We start from the raw sequence: 13,559 nt of genomic DNA, 5'->3' as shown, positions 1-13,559 counted from the left end.
TTTATAGTGTCATACGGTAATGGAGCTCAATTGCACAAGAACAAGATATAGGAATGGGGTTTAGAATACAAACACAACACTTGTTAGTTGGGATCAAGTCCATTTTGACGATGAAGTGTAGAAGTGCCAGTACATCTGCTTATCTGACTGTGGCTTAATGAAATTGTATATTGTTTTCAATCATCAAATCTTCCCAATTGTTGTTTTATTTTGAAACAATGTCGATGATTCAGGCCAAAAAATCAATCAAAACATGAAATTGCGCGACTTGTGGCTCAAGAGGTAGAGCAGGTCGTCCACTAACCAGAGGGTTGGTGGTTCGATCTCCATCTCCCCCATTTAGCATGCCAAAGTGTCCTTGTGCAAGACACTGGAGCCCAAATTGACCCTGAGTGATACAGAAAGTGCTTCACATGGATGCACTGTATATTTGTGTGTGTGAATGGGCCAATGGCAAATCTGTAATTTAAAGTGCACGAGTGTTTATAAACACTAGAAAAGTGCTCAATATATAGAGAGCATTTACTCATGTTGACTGTATCTTGACTTATACTAAGGTGGTACACAAAACCCTCCCCCACATGCACCAAAGCATTTTTTTCCTCTGTCCATGAAACTGAATTCCACACAAAGTCTGCACAGAAGGTGTTTCTCTGTCGTTTTCAGTTCCAGTTTTTCATTTCCATGTCCCAGGTCCAATTTGAGCCACACTCTGTGACGGACGAGAGGCAGTTCTGTGCGGCCTAAAGAGGGATCCCAACGTAGCGGTGAGAAAACAATAAGGGGGAAAAATGAATACAAAGAAAACAAGACAGATAGGAAACGTGGCGAGAAAACATCAGGAGAGCGGGCGCGAGGAGTGGAGAGAGCAGAGAGAAGATTATAAGAGAGGTAGAAAAATGTGTGGGGACTGTAGCGGGCGCGCGGGAGAGACAGAGAGAGAAAGAGAGAGAGGAAGATAGCTGCCGTGTGTCCCGCTGGCTTAGCAGTGGGACGCAGAGACAGACTCCGTTTTCCAATCCCATCGTCTCTGCAGGCTGCCACCCAGCCCCGCTCTGCAACCCTGTAAACATGCATCCCATTCCTTCTTGCAAACACGCGCACACATGCAGAGTTCAAGCCACACACACACTCAAGTCACAGCCACACACGGAGCTGTTGCCACACATACACACAACAGGCAAGAAGCATCACGCCGGGCCATACTGTCAAAGACACACAACACACACACAGAAAAGCACTCAAGACACACCACAACCAGATAAATATTTTTTTCTCCAGCTAGCACACTCACTAAAAACACACCCGGCACTTCAGATGAGAAATTAATTGCGTGGCGAGCGCAGTGCGTGATCTGAGACACGCTACCCCCACATCCCATCTTGCCAAATTGCATTTCTGTCCATCTCATCAGTGCTTCCACTAGGTAGGCAGTTCTACCAACAAGCCAAGCAGGAGATTTGACAATTACTGAGAGGCTCTTTGCTAATAAATTATCATTTAAGAAATAAATTACACTGGTTATGCTGCTTTCAATTTCTTCATGGAAATAAACACCGTGACACACTGTGATAACACAACCGTGCCAAGGCAAATTCTAACAAAAGATAAATGCACGGAACAACAGATTCAGAGCGAACGTAGCATTGCTCGACAATAGATTTATATTATTTTGTCCCTTTATTGTGTAGAGGTCAAGGTTAGGTAAAAGGTGTATAACCGTTTTACACCTATATAGTGCACAGTCCACATTGTGCCATCAGTTAAATTCTGTTTCCACTTTGAGGTTAGCTCATTTTGGAGTCGCACCGTATTTCAGCAAACATTGTGCAGCGTACAGGAGGTTGGGAGGACCAATCATCCGACGGACCAATGGATTTCTGACATTTTCGAAATTTTTTGTCCTACGATTTCATAGCAAAACCAAAATGCCCACTTCTTCCAAGTCTCCTGCGTGTCCATATTACGATGCCTCTTTCCTTGGACGTTTCGGGACATAGTGACACATATGATCAAGGCAGCATGTTCCTTCCTTTTTAGCAATGTTAGCAAACAAACATCTTATTCTTTGACAAGGAGGAGCTGATAGCAGTGTACAGTGTGAAATCTTTAGCTTTGGCTTCACGTAGAAGATTTACTTGTTTGAGGTGGAATTTCGAAACATCTCTAAAGTCGCGGAGTCGCCCAGCTTTAGTTACTGTTTCCAATCTCATCGCTACGTTTTCCACTTCACTCTCTCTGCGGTCGCTCTGACTAAACATTCCAGGTGAGCTCGGTGTGATCACATAATGACACACACACTCACAAACTCAAAAATTGCCAATTAATTTCCTTTTACTTGTGTCCAATCACTGTCGATGCGAATGAAAACCAATGGAATCCAAATCTCCTGGACTCCGGGACTGTGTGCTTCCACACTGCCCTCGCGGCACCAGAATTTAATTACACAAATTGCAGGCAGTGTTATTTAAGAGGGCTCGGGGCCGCAGAGGAGGACGGCAGTCAAAGAAGCTGCTGTTAGTTACTGAAGGACGGGAATAGGCCTTGGAAGGTGTGGACGTTTGCTTTCAGCTTTCAATTATGAATCTGTGAGTTTTTTTTTCCTCCCCGTCTCAGAGACCATGTAAACACATTTGAGTGCTTTTTTTTTTTTCTAATAAGAGAAAAAAAAACCTGCTGCTGAGTGTCTGTGTGTGTTTGTGTGAGTGAGTGTGTGTGTACTTGTCATTATTAATACAAGATAGGTTCAATATGTTTGAGACTCTTGTAGTCATCTAAAAAGCTATCTATCTACCACGAGCTGAGACTTTTTGTACGCCTGCTCCACATCAATACTCTGTTAAAAATCAATGACAGTTCTAAAAGAAAATATAAAACAAGGTTGGATAACTTCACATGTAGAGGGGGTGTGCAAGAGCGATACTGGGCGGGTAAATGAGGAGTTTGGAGAGTGGTCTTTTCTTAGTTGTTAAAAAAAAAAAGAAGAAAAAAGAAATGCAGGGACATAAGTGTAAGGAATGGATTAAACTGTGTTTTCAACTGTTTTAATATAATATGCAATTACCTCACTACCTACACAATTAAATCAACATGTATTTTTCTTAAAGATGCACATCATCAAAAAACTACATTGGTTTTAGGGTTAGAGGTAATATTAGAGGTGTGATTTGTAGGTTTTCTCTGCTGCCAAATATGAAGACATGAGGTTATGTTTTTTGCACAGCAGTGTTTCCTGTTTTATTTTGACATTCTAGTAAAATGTCCTGTTCTTATTTTTCCATATTTCTTATTTTCTGTAGTCAAATATGTTTATGTATATTGTGGAATTATATTTCAAATTAGTTTTATTATGATTCTGGTGACTTATTTTATATTTGTATTCTCTTGTCTACCTCATTCTGACCAGTCTGCTGCTGTAATAAGGGAGTTTCCCTGGTGTGGGATCAATCAGTTTTATCTTATCTTATCTTATCAGTCATTGTTTCCACTTTACTACTCCACCTGGGAACCCCTTTACATTGCCTGACGTTCAGTGTAGTATTTCTATGTCTGAAGTTTTGCTGCTCTTCTGGATCTTGGATTTATAACTCTTCCTTGTCTGTTATTGTTTGCCTTTGTGGACTGCCTTCACATGGATGACCTAATTGAGGTCTAGTTAACACAAAATTTATTTTACCTAGTTTGTTCATTTGTAGTCTATGTATTAACAACATAACCTTTTATATAGATCCTTTAAGAATAAAGTCCTGTTCCAGACCAGGACATGTATTGTGCAGTATTTCCCCCATTTTGTGGAAGTGATGCAGTCCTGGATTCTAGCATTGAACTCTAGCTTTTGGGGTAACATTAGTAGCTATATTCTAACACAGCAACAACTAGATATAATTAAGTTTGGCAAACTAATTAAATTAGTCCTTTAGATATAAGAACTGTCTGATCTGTTTCCTTATAAGCATCTTCTTCATCTGTACATTGTCTTCTACATAGATCAGCTGGTGAGCATGGTGACTGTCAAGCCAGGAGAAGCAGCTGAAGCTTCAGCCCTTTTACTGTATGTGCCACATGGAAACCTTAACAGGTATCAAAACCTGACATGATGCTTCACTGTAGGTTGGGGGGGATGCTCTGGCAAATACCGACAGCTGATCCCACCATAGCTTAAAATCAGGGATAACCTTATATTTCAATTTGCAAGTGATTCATTTATCGTCCTCCGGGTACGGTGTGAAAAATTAATTAGCTTGAAATCCAGACGATTTAACACCAAGCAAATGTGACAAATTTGGTGTAAATGTCAATAGCCTCATTCCCACTGCAAAAGCTGTCTGAGAGCAGAAGAGACTCATCTCTTCTGCTCACAGCTTCACAGCATCGCAGAACGAGTCCCTGTCAAGTTAAGAAGTGTTTACAAAGGCAACATTGTATCCATGGTAAAAAACAAACAGATCAGAGGAATAATAAAATCAACTACATGGTACGGGGAAGTACAGAGCAAATAACACCTCTGACCTTGAGAATGAGTGGTGATGTGGGTTTGAGCTCGAGTATTCCAGAGGGACTCAGCGGCTCGAACACGGGGTCGGGGTAGTAGCTGAATGTCTCGTTCACCACAACCAGAGCATTCACATTGTCCATGTAGAAGCCGATCTCGTCCGGGCCTGTGCCGGCCTCTGAAAATCCCAGCTCTGAATCGGCCACCGATGGGGCGAGGCACACCATGACTGAGTTGTTATACACCGTACAGTTCTGAAAAGGGAAGAGACAAGCACGTATTGAGGGCTTATGTTTGCAGTCACCAGGAGAATCTCCATTTTTTTTAAATATTTGAGGTAAGGCTGTGAAGAAGGGTAGAATAAAACTACATACTAGATAATGAGTGTAGACACAAATCTAAATGCTTTTAATCATAATATATTTATAGTTCCATTAAGAAAATAATATCACGGATAAGCAGTCAACAGAGTCTCCGTTTAAAATACTGAGAATAACCCTCAGGTTATATTTTTCTCTCTAAAATGGATCTGTTGGGAACAATAATTCATCCGTTTTGTGCGTCAATGCCCTGTGAAACTGCGATGCTGTTATACTTATTGGAAATGTAAATTGGTTGCAAATTTATGATCAACTGTTAATAATCAGTAATGTGCTGTGTGCATTTGTTAGTACATTTATTACATCATTGCTTGGGAGAATATGTGAATAAACAATAATGTTTGCATGAATTTATCGGGCTGTTTGGAGGACAGCACTTTCGTCTTGTTTTAGACCATTTATCACGGATGTGTTACCACAATACTTTGAAAGGAAGGAAGCCAATTACGAACAACTGCTTCATTGATTTTGATTGCAGCACATATATATGCACAATGTATATAAATAAGAATAGTTACCGATATAACACAGCCTATTTTGTCGACCTCAACAGTGATAAAAGAAGTAAATATCCAATGAAAAAACATGATGCGTATTATTTGGCTTGTGAATGCAGAGCTATTAAGCTGTCAGATCTGGGAAAGTTTTTTAAATAAATCTACAGATTCTGTTTGGTTTCTGCTGCACTGCAACCGTAATGCCACTCTGACAAAACTAAAAGGAATCACGATGTTTGTTGTGACCTCTCTCAAACAAATCTCTGCGAGCTGACTGTTTTATTGTACCACATCGCACAGAAAGCGATAGAAACCAGGTGAGAAAAATGCATTGACAAAAATGTGAGACACGATAGAATGTTTTGGAAAATGGCTGGTATTTGTGCCGTGACTTGTAGTGAATGGGGGACAACATTCGAAAACATCATCGTGGTCTTCAAGTGCAGAGTTGTTTAATAGAGGACTGTGTGGGATACAGCGATGGCTGTTTGCCTCAACGAAGGGCAGCTTCATCTGCAGGCTGAAGAGCCGTAGTATTGTTTCAAGTCTAGTTCCCTAACACTAACAACTAAAAAGCCTCAAATCACTGCGACAATCATCAAAGTGCTTTGAGAACAGTATCTATAGAGCCCAAGAAACTTTTCAACTCCTTAAAGGGGTTCTGTGTGGATTTGTTTTTTCTTTCTTCTTTATTCCCCGGATCATCCTCCGCCTGTGTCTCTCGCTCACACATGCACACACAGCCTCTCGATTTGTGTCAAAAACACTCATGTGGTGCGGTGACATTTTGAAAAGCTATGTGGCCTGAGGTAGCGTTAGATGTCTGAAGGAGATGTGAGCAAAACACAGAGGCAGACCGTCCGCCACCTTCAGCAGTACCCTTAAAAGAACTTGTCCGCAGATGTGCTTGTGTGCCTGGGCGGGTATGCCTCACTATATATGTCAGTTCTTGTATGGATGATACTGTCTATCTACGTTGTATTAATTCCAAATATCTCTGTCTTTCTCAAATATCTAGTACACACTTGACATTGTTAAGGGTCCCAGAAAGTGCAGTGTCAAAGTTAGTGAGATTTGGACATGCAAAATGTTCAACATTGATCAACTTTGAAAGAAGAGCAGCTCTTTGTGCAGCAGCAGTGTCACAGCGTCATTGCTCTGTGGACTGGACCGGTCGTTTCTTGCCGCAGCTCAATTACTGCAGTTCACTTATACAGTTTCAGATAGAAAGCTGCAAGCAGCATTACCACAGGCCAAGAAAAAAGTCCACTCCAAACAGGCGGGTTTAGAACAGCACTGCATGAGAAAATCTAAATCTAAAGTGGGTATACTGTAGATACTACATGCCTGGGTATGTTGCTGAATGTCAATTTGTGCATATGAGTGGTGTGTGTTTCTGCACAGCCTGCTTGTCTGTTAGTGTGTGTGTGTGTGTGCTTGTAATATGTGTCAGTCACATCAATACTCACATGAAACGATTCCGCCTGCCCATACTTGGCCCTTATCTTTGGTTCTCGGATGGTTGCGAGGTTGGTACCGCTCACTGTCAGCAGAGTCCCACCACTAGAGAGACAAAGAGGAAAGAGAGTGGGTGATGAGTAAAAAGATAGTCCGAGTTGATGGGTATCTCAGGGTATCTCGGATTGGTAGAGGCCAAACTGCTATAATGTACACGCAAAATGCATATTACTGCAGTATGCATGGAGCAGTTTGACAAAGGTTCCCAAAGAAAAGGGGGTAATTGGGATGGATTCAAAGTGCAGGATTTTTATTTATTTCCTTAACCTTCCTATCCAGTAAATACAAATGCCAAAACTTGGCTGATGTCCCAAAGAGTAATTTTGTTGGTGAGTGGTGTATGAAGGGAGACTCACGTGGCTGGATCAATTCTTAAACAGACTTAGTATTTTTGTCCATGACCGAGGCTGCTTGTGCATTAGAAACAACAGCTGATCACAAGTTCAGTCAAATTGGCAAGTGTTGAGGATGCAAGTCTGTGGGAAAGTTTAAGTATCCTTCAATGGTGTCCTATGTTGGTCTGACCCAAAATGATATGTGGATTTGTTTCCTTTGAACCCGAAGTGAAGAAGGATCATAAAGTGAACCATAAAACAAAATCTATAGCATGGAGGAACCTGGCCACTTTTAGAGGCAATGGTGTTAGTTCGTCCTTTTCACTGCTACACTTAAACTGGATTTATAAGGTTTTTATGAAAGATGTCTTCCTGTCCCAATGCCTGCCTTGCTTTTACAACGGCAGTTCCAACTTCTGAGTACCCTGCTCGGTTTCCTGCACGGAGATCACTGCCTTTCACTGCAGTGCCTCTGAGAAATATAGTGTCTAAGATTCCCTATTGTGTGTCTTTCTGCAGGTTCCCCACTGCCTAGAGGAGGATGTACTGTCCTCTCTTTCACTTTTGTCTGAAAGAAAAGGCTGAGATAATAATGTATCTTGAAAATGTCATAAACAATGTGCAGCACTAAAGCATATTTTAAAACCTGGAGTGAATTTCCGAAGGGTCGTTTAGGCCTTGGTGAAGTTTGTAGTTCAATCCAGGGTTTTAATATCTCATTAAAAAAAGGATCTCATTTCTCTTGCTGGTTGGACTGTAATACGCCTTAGTCTCTACTCAGAAGTACCTGTGTCTGACAGCTGAATCCACTTTCTACACTTCAAAGATGAGTGTTTTGAAGATTCACTCCCTCTGTTGCTGTTACGATATGGGCTCTTCGCAGGGGAATACTGCTTTAGCTTGTCACTGCCCAGACTTAAACGAAACTAGAGAAGTCTCTTTTCTTTAGACAGATTTGCCACATGTCTCCTGGTGTATTGTTCTTGTAGCTCTGCTTGAACATTGAAGAGATTTATGACAAAGTATGATATCAAACTTTTTAAAAACAGCCATCTTGGTATACAGTATCTGGACCAGTAATCTTTGCAGACTGTACACTGTGGAGTCTTGTGGGAGCTGGCCCTGTAAATTACCTCCTGTTCCTGTCGCCTGTATCCCTTATACCTTTCTTCATAATAAATTAAATGGCTTTTAGTAACCTTACACGTTTTGTTTTAACTTGAAGGGTGCTCAGAGAATGCAAACCTCCACCAAAGCTAGCACCCTGTCCCACAATGTTTAAGAAGGTGAAAAAAAATCAAAACCACTCTTAAAGATATTGGATTATTCCTTGGCCAATAGCCTTCAGCAGAGTTTCAAGAAAATTGGTTCTGTAGTTAATAAATGAACAACAATGAAAAGATAACCCTCTTGGAAGAGGTAATGATGCAGTATGTCCACAGACCAATATAAAAGTCATATGAGCAGACCAAATGAGTATCACATTATGATATGTTGTGCTGTGGCAATATGTCACTCACTGAGACAGAAACAAGCCTTTATCTCTGGCCCTTGTGTCAGCTTTCCTCTAACTCTGCTCAGCACGACAACAAAGCTCAATCCTTCTGGTGAGTTACCGCGTGTAGCAATTGATTTCTGAAATGTGCAGGTGTCTTCTTTGTAGAAGTTAATCGGACACCTACGACTTACGTAATAAGAGCGAACAGCAGAGTAAGTGATATGGTGATTCAGAGCATGAGCCTCTTCACATCTTGGATAGAGTCGTAGAGAGTCTAATGTGAGACATTCTCCCCCTCCATAATCAAGGAAGACTTACAATACCAGCAAATGGTAATGATAGGGAAGGACAGGTGTAAATGATAAAGGTAAGACTTAGCATCTGCTACATCACTGATAACTCTGCCTATTGTTCTCAGCTAAGTGGGGTTTTTTCCCCCGTAGTTTGGCAGCCTTCCCATTTCTGGCTACGGAGCACGAGTCTGACTCATTCAGTCTCAGTGGAGTCTTTGTGATTGTAGATGTGATGGGGTCATCAAGTGTTTGGTATATTGACAGCTCACGTACTGTAGATGATTTGCTTCTACTTTCACACACTTGTATTCACTATTTGTAATGCTGTAATCAAACAAGAGCACTGGAATCCTCAAGAGCTAAATTAAGCCAATTTGTGTGCATGCTCGTTATCTAACTGTTCCAAATTTTTAGCTGCCGTCTTTTGTAAAATGTGTTTTAATGTTTATCAATAAGTTATTTATGCTATGCTTTTTCTGTGAGGAATGACTTTGTAGAAAGTGTAGTGTTGTGTTTGCATTCGGCTACGCTTCAATTGCAAAGCCACTGTCTCCAGGCACTAGCTGATTGTGTTCAAACTTGCCGGTGTAGTGATCAGAACAACGGACAACCCCGCAGCATCTGTGTCAAGTGGACGACCCACAGAGGATGCCGAGAAAGAATGAAGAGACAAGGGAGGAGAGATTGGTCAAAACAACAGAGACTGATGGAAAGGAATGTATCCTTCATCTATCAGTTGAAATCTGAGCTCACTAGACAGTGAGATGGATGAGCTAGCAGCCCCCTTTTAAGGAATCGGAGTACCTCAAAGAGACATGACCACAGGAGGATACTCCAAATCCCAACACTGCCATTGACAGCTTTCAGATGGTTCAGTTTGGACAGAAATAAATGAGAGTGTAGCGATAGGAGGTGATGGGCTTGCCACTTTCATTAACAACAGATGGTGACAATACCATGAAGGAGAGTTTCTACAACATTGAACTGACTGTTGCATGGTACAATCTATATGAGGTACCTAGAGAGTTCTCATATACCATCTTGGGTGTTGTTTACATCCCACTCTCTACTAACCAACAGCCCCCTGTGATGTCACCTACTCTGTTGCCAAAGTAGCCTCTCTACCCCAGCAGCCCAGGGCCTCCTGATGATTTTAAGGTGTCTGCCTTAAAATGCACTGAACTCCGGAGAAGGTGCGTGTGCGAACGCAAATGTCCGAGTGAGACACTCTGCAGTCTCTGTGGACTTTCTCTGCCGGGCCTCCTAGTATTATTACCATAGAAATCCTAGAGAATTCCATGTGAGGACACAGCAGTGGATTCCCTGCTGGATTCACAGCGAGCGAGTGGGGGGGGGTGACGCTTCTAACGCACGACAGACACAAAAATAAAAATAAACAGCCTCTGCTTCACCTCTCACATGAAAAATGCGGTAGTTGTTGCTGTCGTGAACACGTCTGTGCAGAAAACCTCCTGCTGTGTGAAAGGCAGACTGCAGGTAAACTCTGTAGCCTATTCTCCGGATTTTACCCGCAGGTCATGTCTGAAAAAGGCAGAAGTGAGACACTTCAGTTTAGGCTGAGCTCTATTAAAGTCTGCCACGATGTGGTACAATTTATTCTGAACGAATCAAGTCTGTTCTGTTGAGCAAAGTCTAATTAACGTCAAAAAAGTTAAAGTTATGTCTAAAATCCATAAATGATGCTTTTTTAAAATTCCCCTTTGAATATATATTAGATCTTTGATGTGTCACAGCAAAGGATGGTCCTCCTTGAGTTGTCTTTCTTTAGTTCGGACTTTTCCTAGGCAATAATGTAATCTGTTTAGCTGAATTATATATAATAAATACTATTTAATCCTTAGTTAATCCTTAATCCTTTATGAATGCAATAAAGCCATATTAATCTGACACTTTAAAGCACATAGTTGCCAGAGCAATGCTTTAATACCCGTTTGTTACATAGAGTAAACTGTATTTGCTCATATACTATATTGGATGTTAGAAGAAAGAGAGAAAGTAAAAGAAAGTTGTATAGCATAATAGCACTAGGCTCTATATAACAGAGATGAAGGCAGCTGATTAACAAGGGAGCAGTGGAGCTGAGGCCACATTCAAATGAACTGATTTTTAATTAGACATTTATGTCATTGCCACAAACACACCATGGGACAAAGGAGCCTGCACTTATATAACAGTGTGTGTCCGGTGTCTCCTTCCTCCTCAGCTTGATGAATATTTGTGCTGAGTCCTTCTGTCCCTGTTGCTCCTCTCTTTGTCTAACTGTCTCTTTAGCTCAGGTACACGCTTCAGGGAAGAGACAACAAGACAATCAGGATAAACTCCCAGGGATAGCTGGGGAAATCCAACCACTGTTGTTAGCGTCCCTCTCTATATGCTCTCCCTCCCACTCTTGCCATCTGTCACTGCTGTCTCTGTTTTCCTTGTCTGTTTTTTGGTCTAATCTTCCTCTCACTGTGACATATATGTTCTTTCCCACTATAAGCAAGGGATCCTTAAAAACGTAATTTCTAAGTTTACCGTAGCAGCAGTTACCTCACGGGAAAACCTGACTCATCAAATAGTGGCTGAATAAATGGAAACACACAGTAAAGACTGACACACACTTAAAGTGAAGCAAAATCAGTGTGTTGGCTTGTGGAGGAAAAATGCGTCTGCATCAATACTTCAGGTTTAACTTTTGTTAACTTTGACACTTGAATTCGGTCGGTGCCAATAGTCAGCCGTATCGACAAGGCTAATGGAGAGCCAAGGAGCCTATAGCAGCTCATTAGCTTTGTTGCTCCATCCTCTTTTTTAACACTATGGATTGCTTCCAGAAAAGAGCCATAATTTGCAGATAGCTAGGTACAAAAAGTATTAGGGCCATGTTGAGGGAAAAGTAATGAGATTTTGAGGAAAAATTCACAATATTATGAGAATATAAATTTGCTTTACTTTACAAAAGTAAAGTCTTAATATGATGAGAAAAAAAAGGTAATACTTTTAGGCTACGTGTCAGGGGAATATCAGAAGATCAGCCTTTGGCCTGCGTTAAAATGAGGAATATGGAGCATCTTGTTAAGTTATAATATAGGTTTGCAAATAACCTTTAGGCTCTTTAGCACCATATTAGTAAGTATCAGGACTTTGAAAAGATTGCACAAGGAACTGTTTCTATTCTGAATAAAGAGCACACACTTTATGTATGGTAGTGCGTGACTGACTGTATATCATGGCTTATATCTGTGTGACATTCAAAGGGGTTTCACAATGAGATTGGTTGAAGATTTCACATGTGGAATTAGTGGAACTTTCTTTCCCACTATTACAAATCTATTCTTGTAAAATTAGGAGTTTTTTCTCGAAATACATTACGACTTAATTCTCATGATATTATGATTCTTTATTACAAGTGTCTTCTCAATTAAAAACTTAATTCAGTAATATTAGGAGTTAGCAGCACAGTACAGTGAAAACTAGCTATAGTGACGATTGCTAGCATGTCAGTTGTTCAGTTAGCTCTCTAATTACATGAGTTTACTAAATATTCCTGCCATGTCCCGACCAATCCTCTACCTTTTCTGTGGGAGTGTGAGGAAGAACATTATTATTTCACTTCCTGGTGTGACCTTTATGCTTGTAATAAAGTGAATACTGTGGTTAATTAATTTGCACTTTCAGGATACTGGGGAAACTGACGGCTTCCTGTCTGAAGGCCTGGATTTAGTTCAACCACTTTACCAATGGTTATGCAGATCAAGCAGCACTGAAGCAGTAAGAAGATTTAGTACCTTGCCTAAGGGCACCTTGGCAGTCCTTGCTGTAGAAGTGGCAATCCTTTTTCGCATCTGCAGTTGGTTTGGGAGAACATTTAAATATTTTGGACCAAAATTGCTTGTCTAACCTCTAATGCAACCCAAATAGCTTCCCTCGCTGTCCCTGATGAGCCCTCGTTGATTTATTTTTGAAGTCCTCTGTCTTCTTACTAAATGGAAAATCATCATTCCATCCCCCCCCCCCCACACACACACACACTTCTCGTTTTTTTGTCCTCACCGTCTTTCATCCACTCTATCTATCATCACCCAAGCACAATGATAATGCTCCAGAGGCGTGCATGTATTTGCACAAAAGCAGACAATGAAGCAGATATCAGCCAATATGATATCACATCTCACTGGTTGGTTATACTTCACACCTGAGCCAACGTGAGGGCACTGGCTGAAACGCATCAGCCAAATAAAAGCTTCTTCTATAGCTGTAACAAACACACACACTTTGTGTTGCCATTTGTGAGGTGCAGGTGCAATGTTTTGTGGTTTTCTCGGCCTCTGGGAATCTGTGTGTGTGTGTGTGTGTGTGTGTGTGTGTGTGTGTGTGTGTGTGTGTGTGTGTGTGTGTGTGTGTGTGTGTGTGTGTGCGTGCGTGCGTGTGCATGTCTTCTTTATGTGGGATCATCACCCCTGAGTTAGCTTCCAGAAGTAGAAGCCTAGTTTTTAGCTTTCAGACACACAGACAGCAGACAGACAGACAGACAGACAGACAG

The 13,559-nt window shown here is 41.2% G+C and overlaps 1 protein-coding gene across 2 annotated transcripts in view; it reads right to left on the bottom strand.

Annotated features, from left to right (window-relative positions):
• LOC118110684 (plexin-A1) overlaps positions 1-13,559 on the bottom strand; it is a 263,371-nt gene that overhangs the window by 52,691 nt on the left and 197,121 nt on the right. For both annotated transcript variants that reach the window (XM_035158633.2, XM_035158634.2), the window contains exons 17-18: positions 6,839-6,932; positions 4,510-4,746 (exon numbers count right to left, since the gene is read on the bottom strand). In XM_035158633.2, the coding sequence (XP_035014524.2) occupies positions 4,510-4,746; positions 6,839-6,932 (331 nt within the window). The remainder of the gene's footprint in view (positions 1-4,509; positions 4,747-6,838; positions 6,933-13,559) is intronic.

The sequence above is a fragment of the Hippoglossus stenolepis genome, chromosome 6 (genome assembly GCF_022539355.2).
Source record: "Hippoglossus stenolepis isolate QCI-W04-F060 chromosome 6, HSTE1.2, whole genome shotgun sequence".
NCBI lineage: Eukaryota > Metazoa > Chordata > Actinopteri > Pleuronectiformes > Pleuronectidae > Hippoglossus > Hippoglossus stenolepis.
Note: the sequence above shows the minus strand (reverse complement) of the source record. Positions and strands in the feature narration are given on the sequence as shown.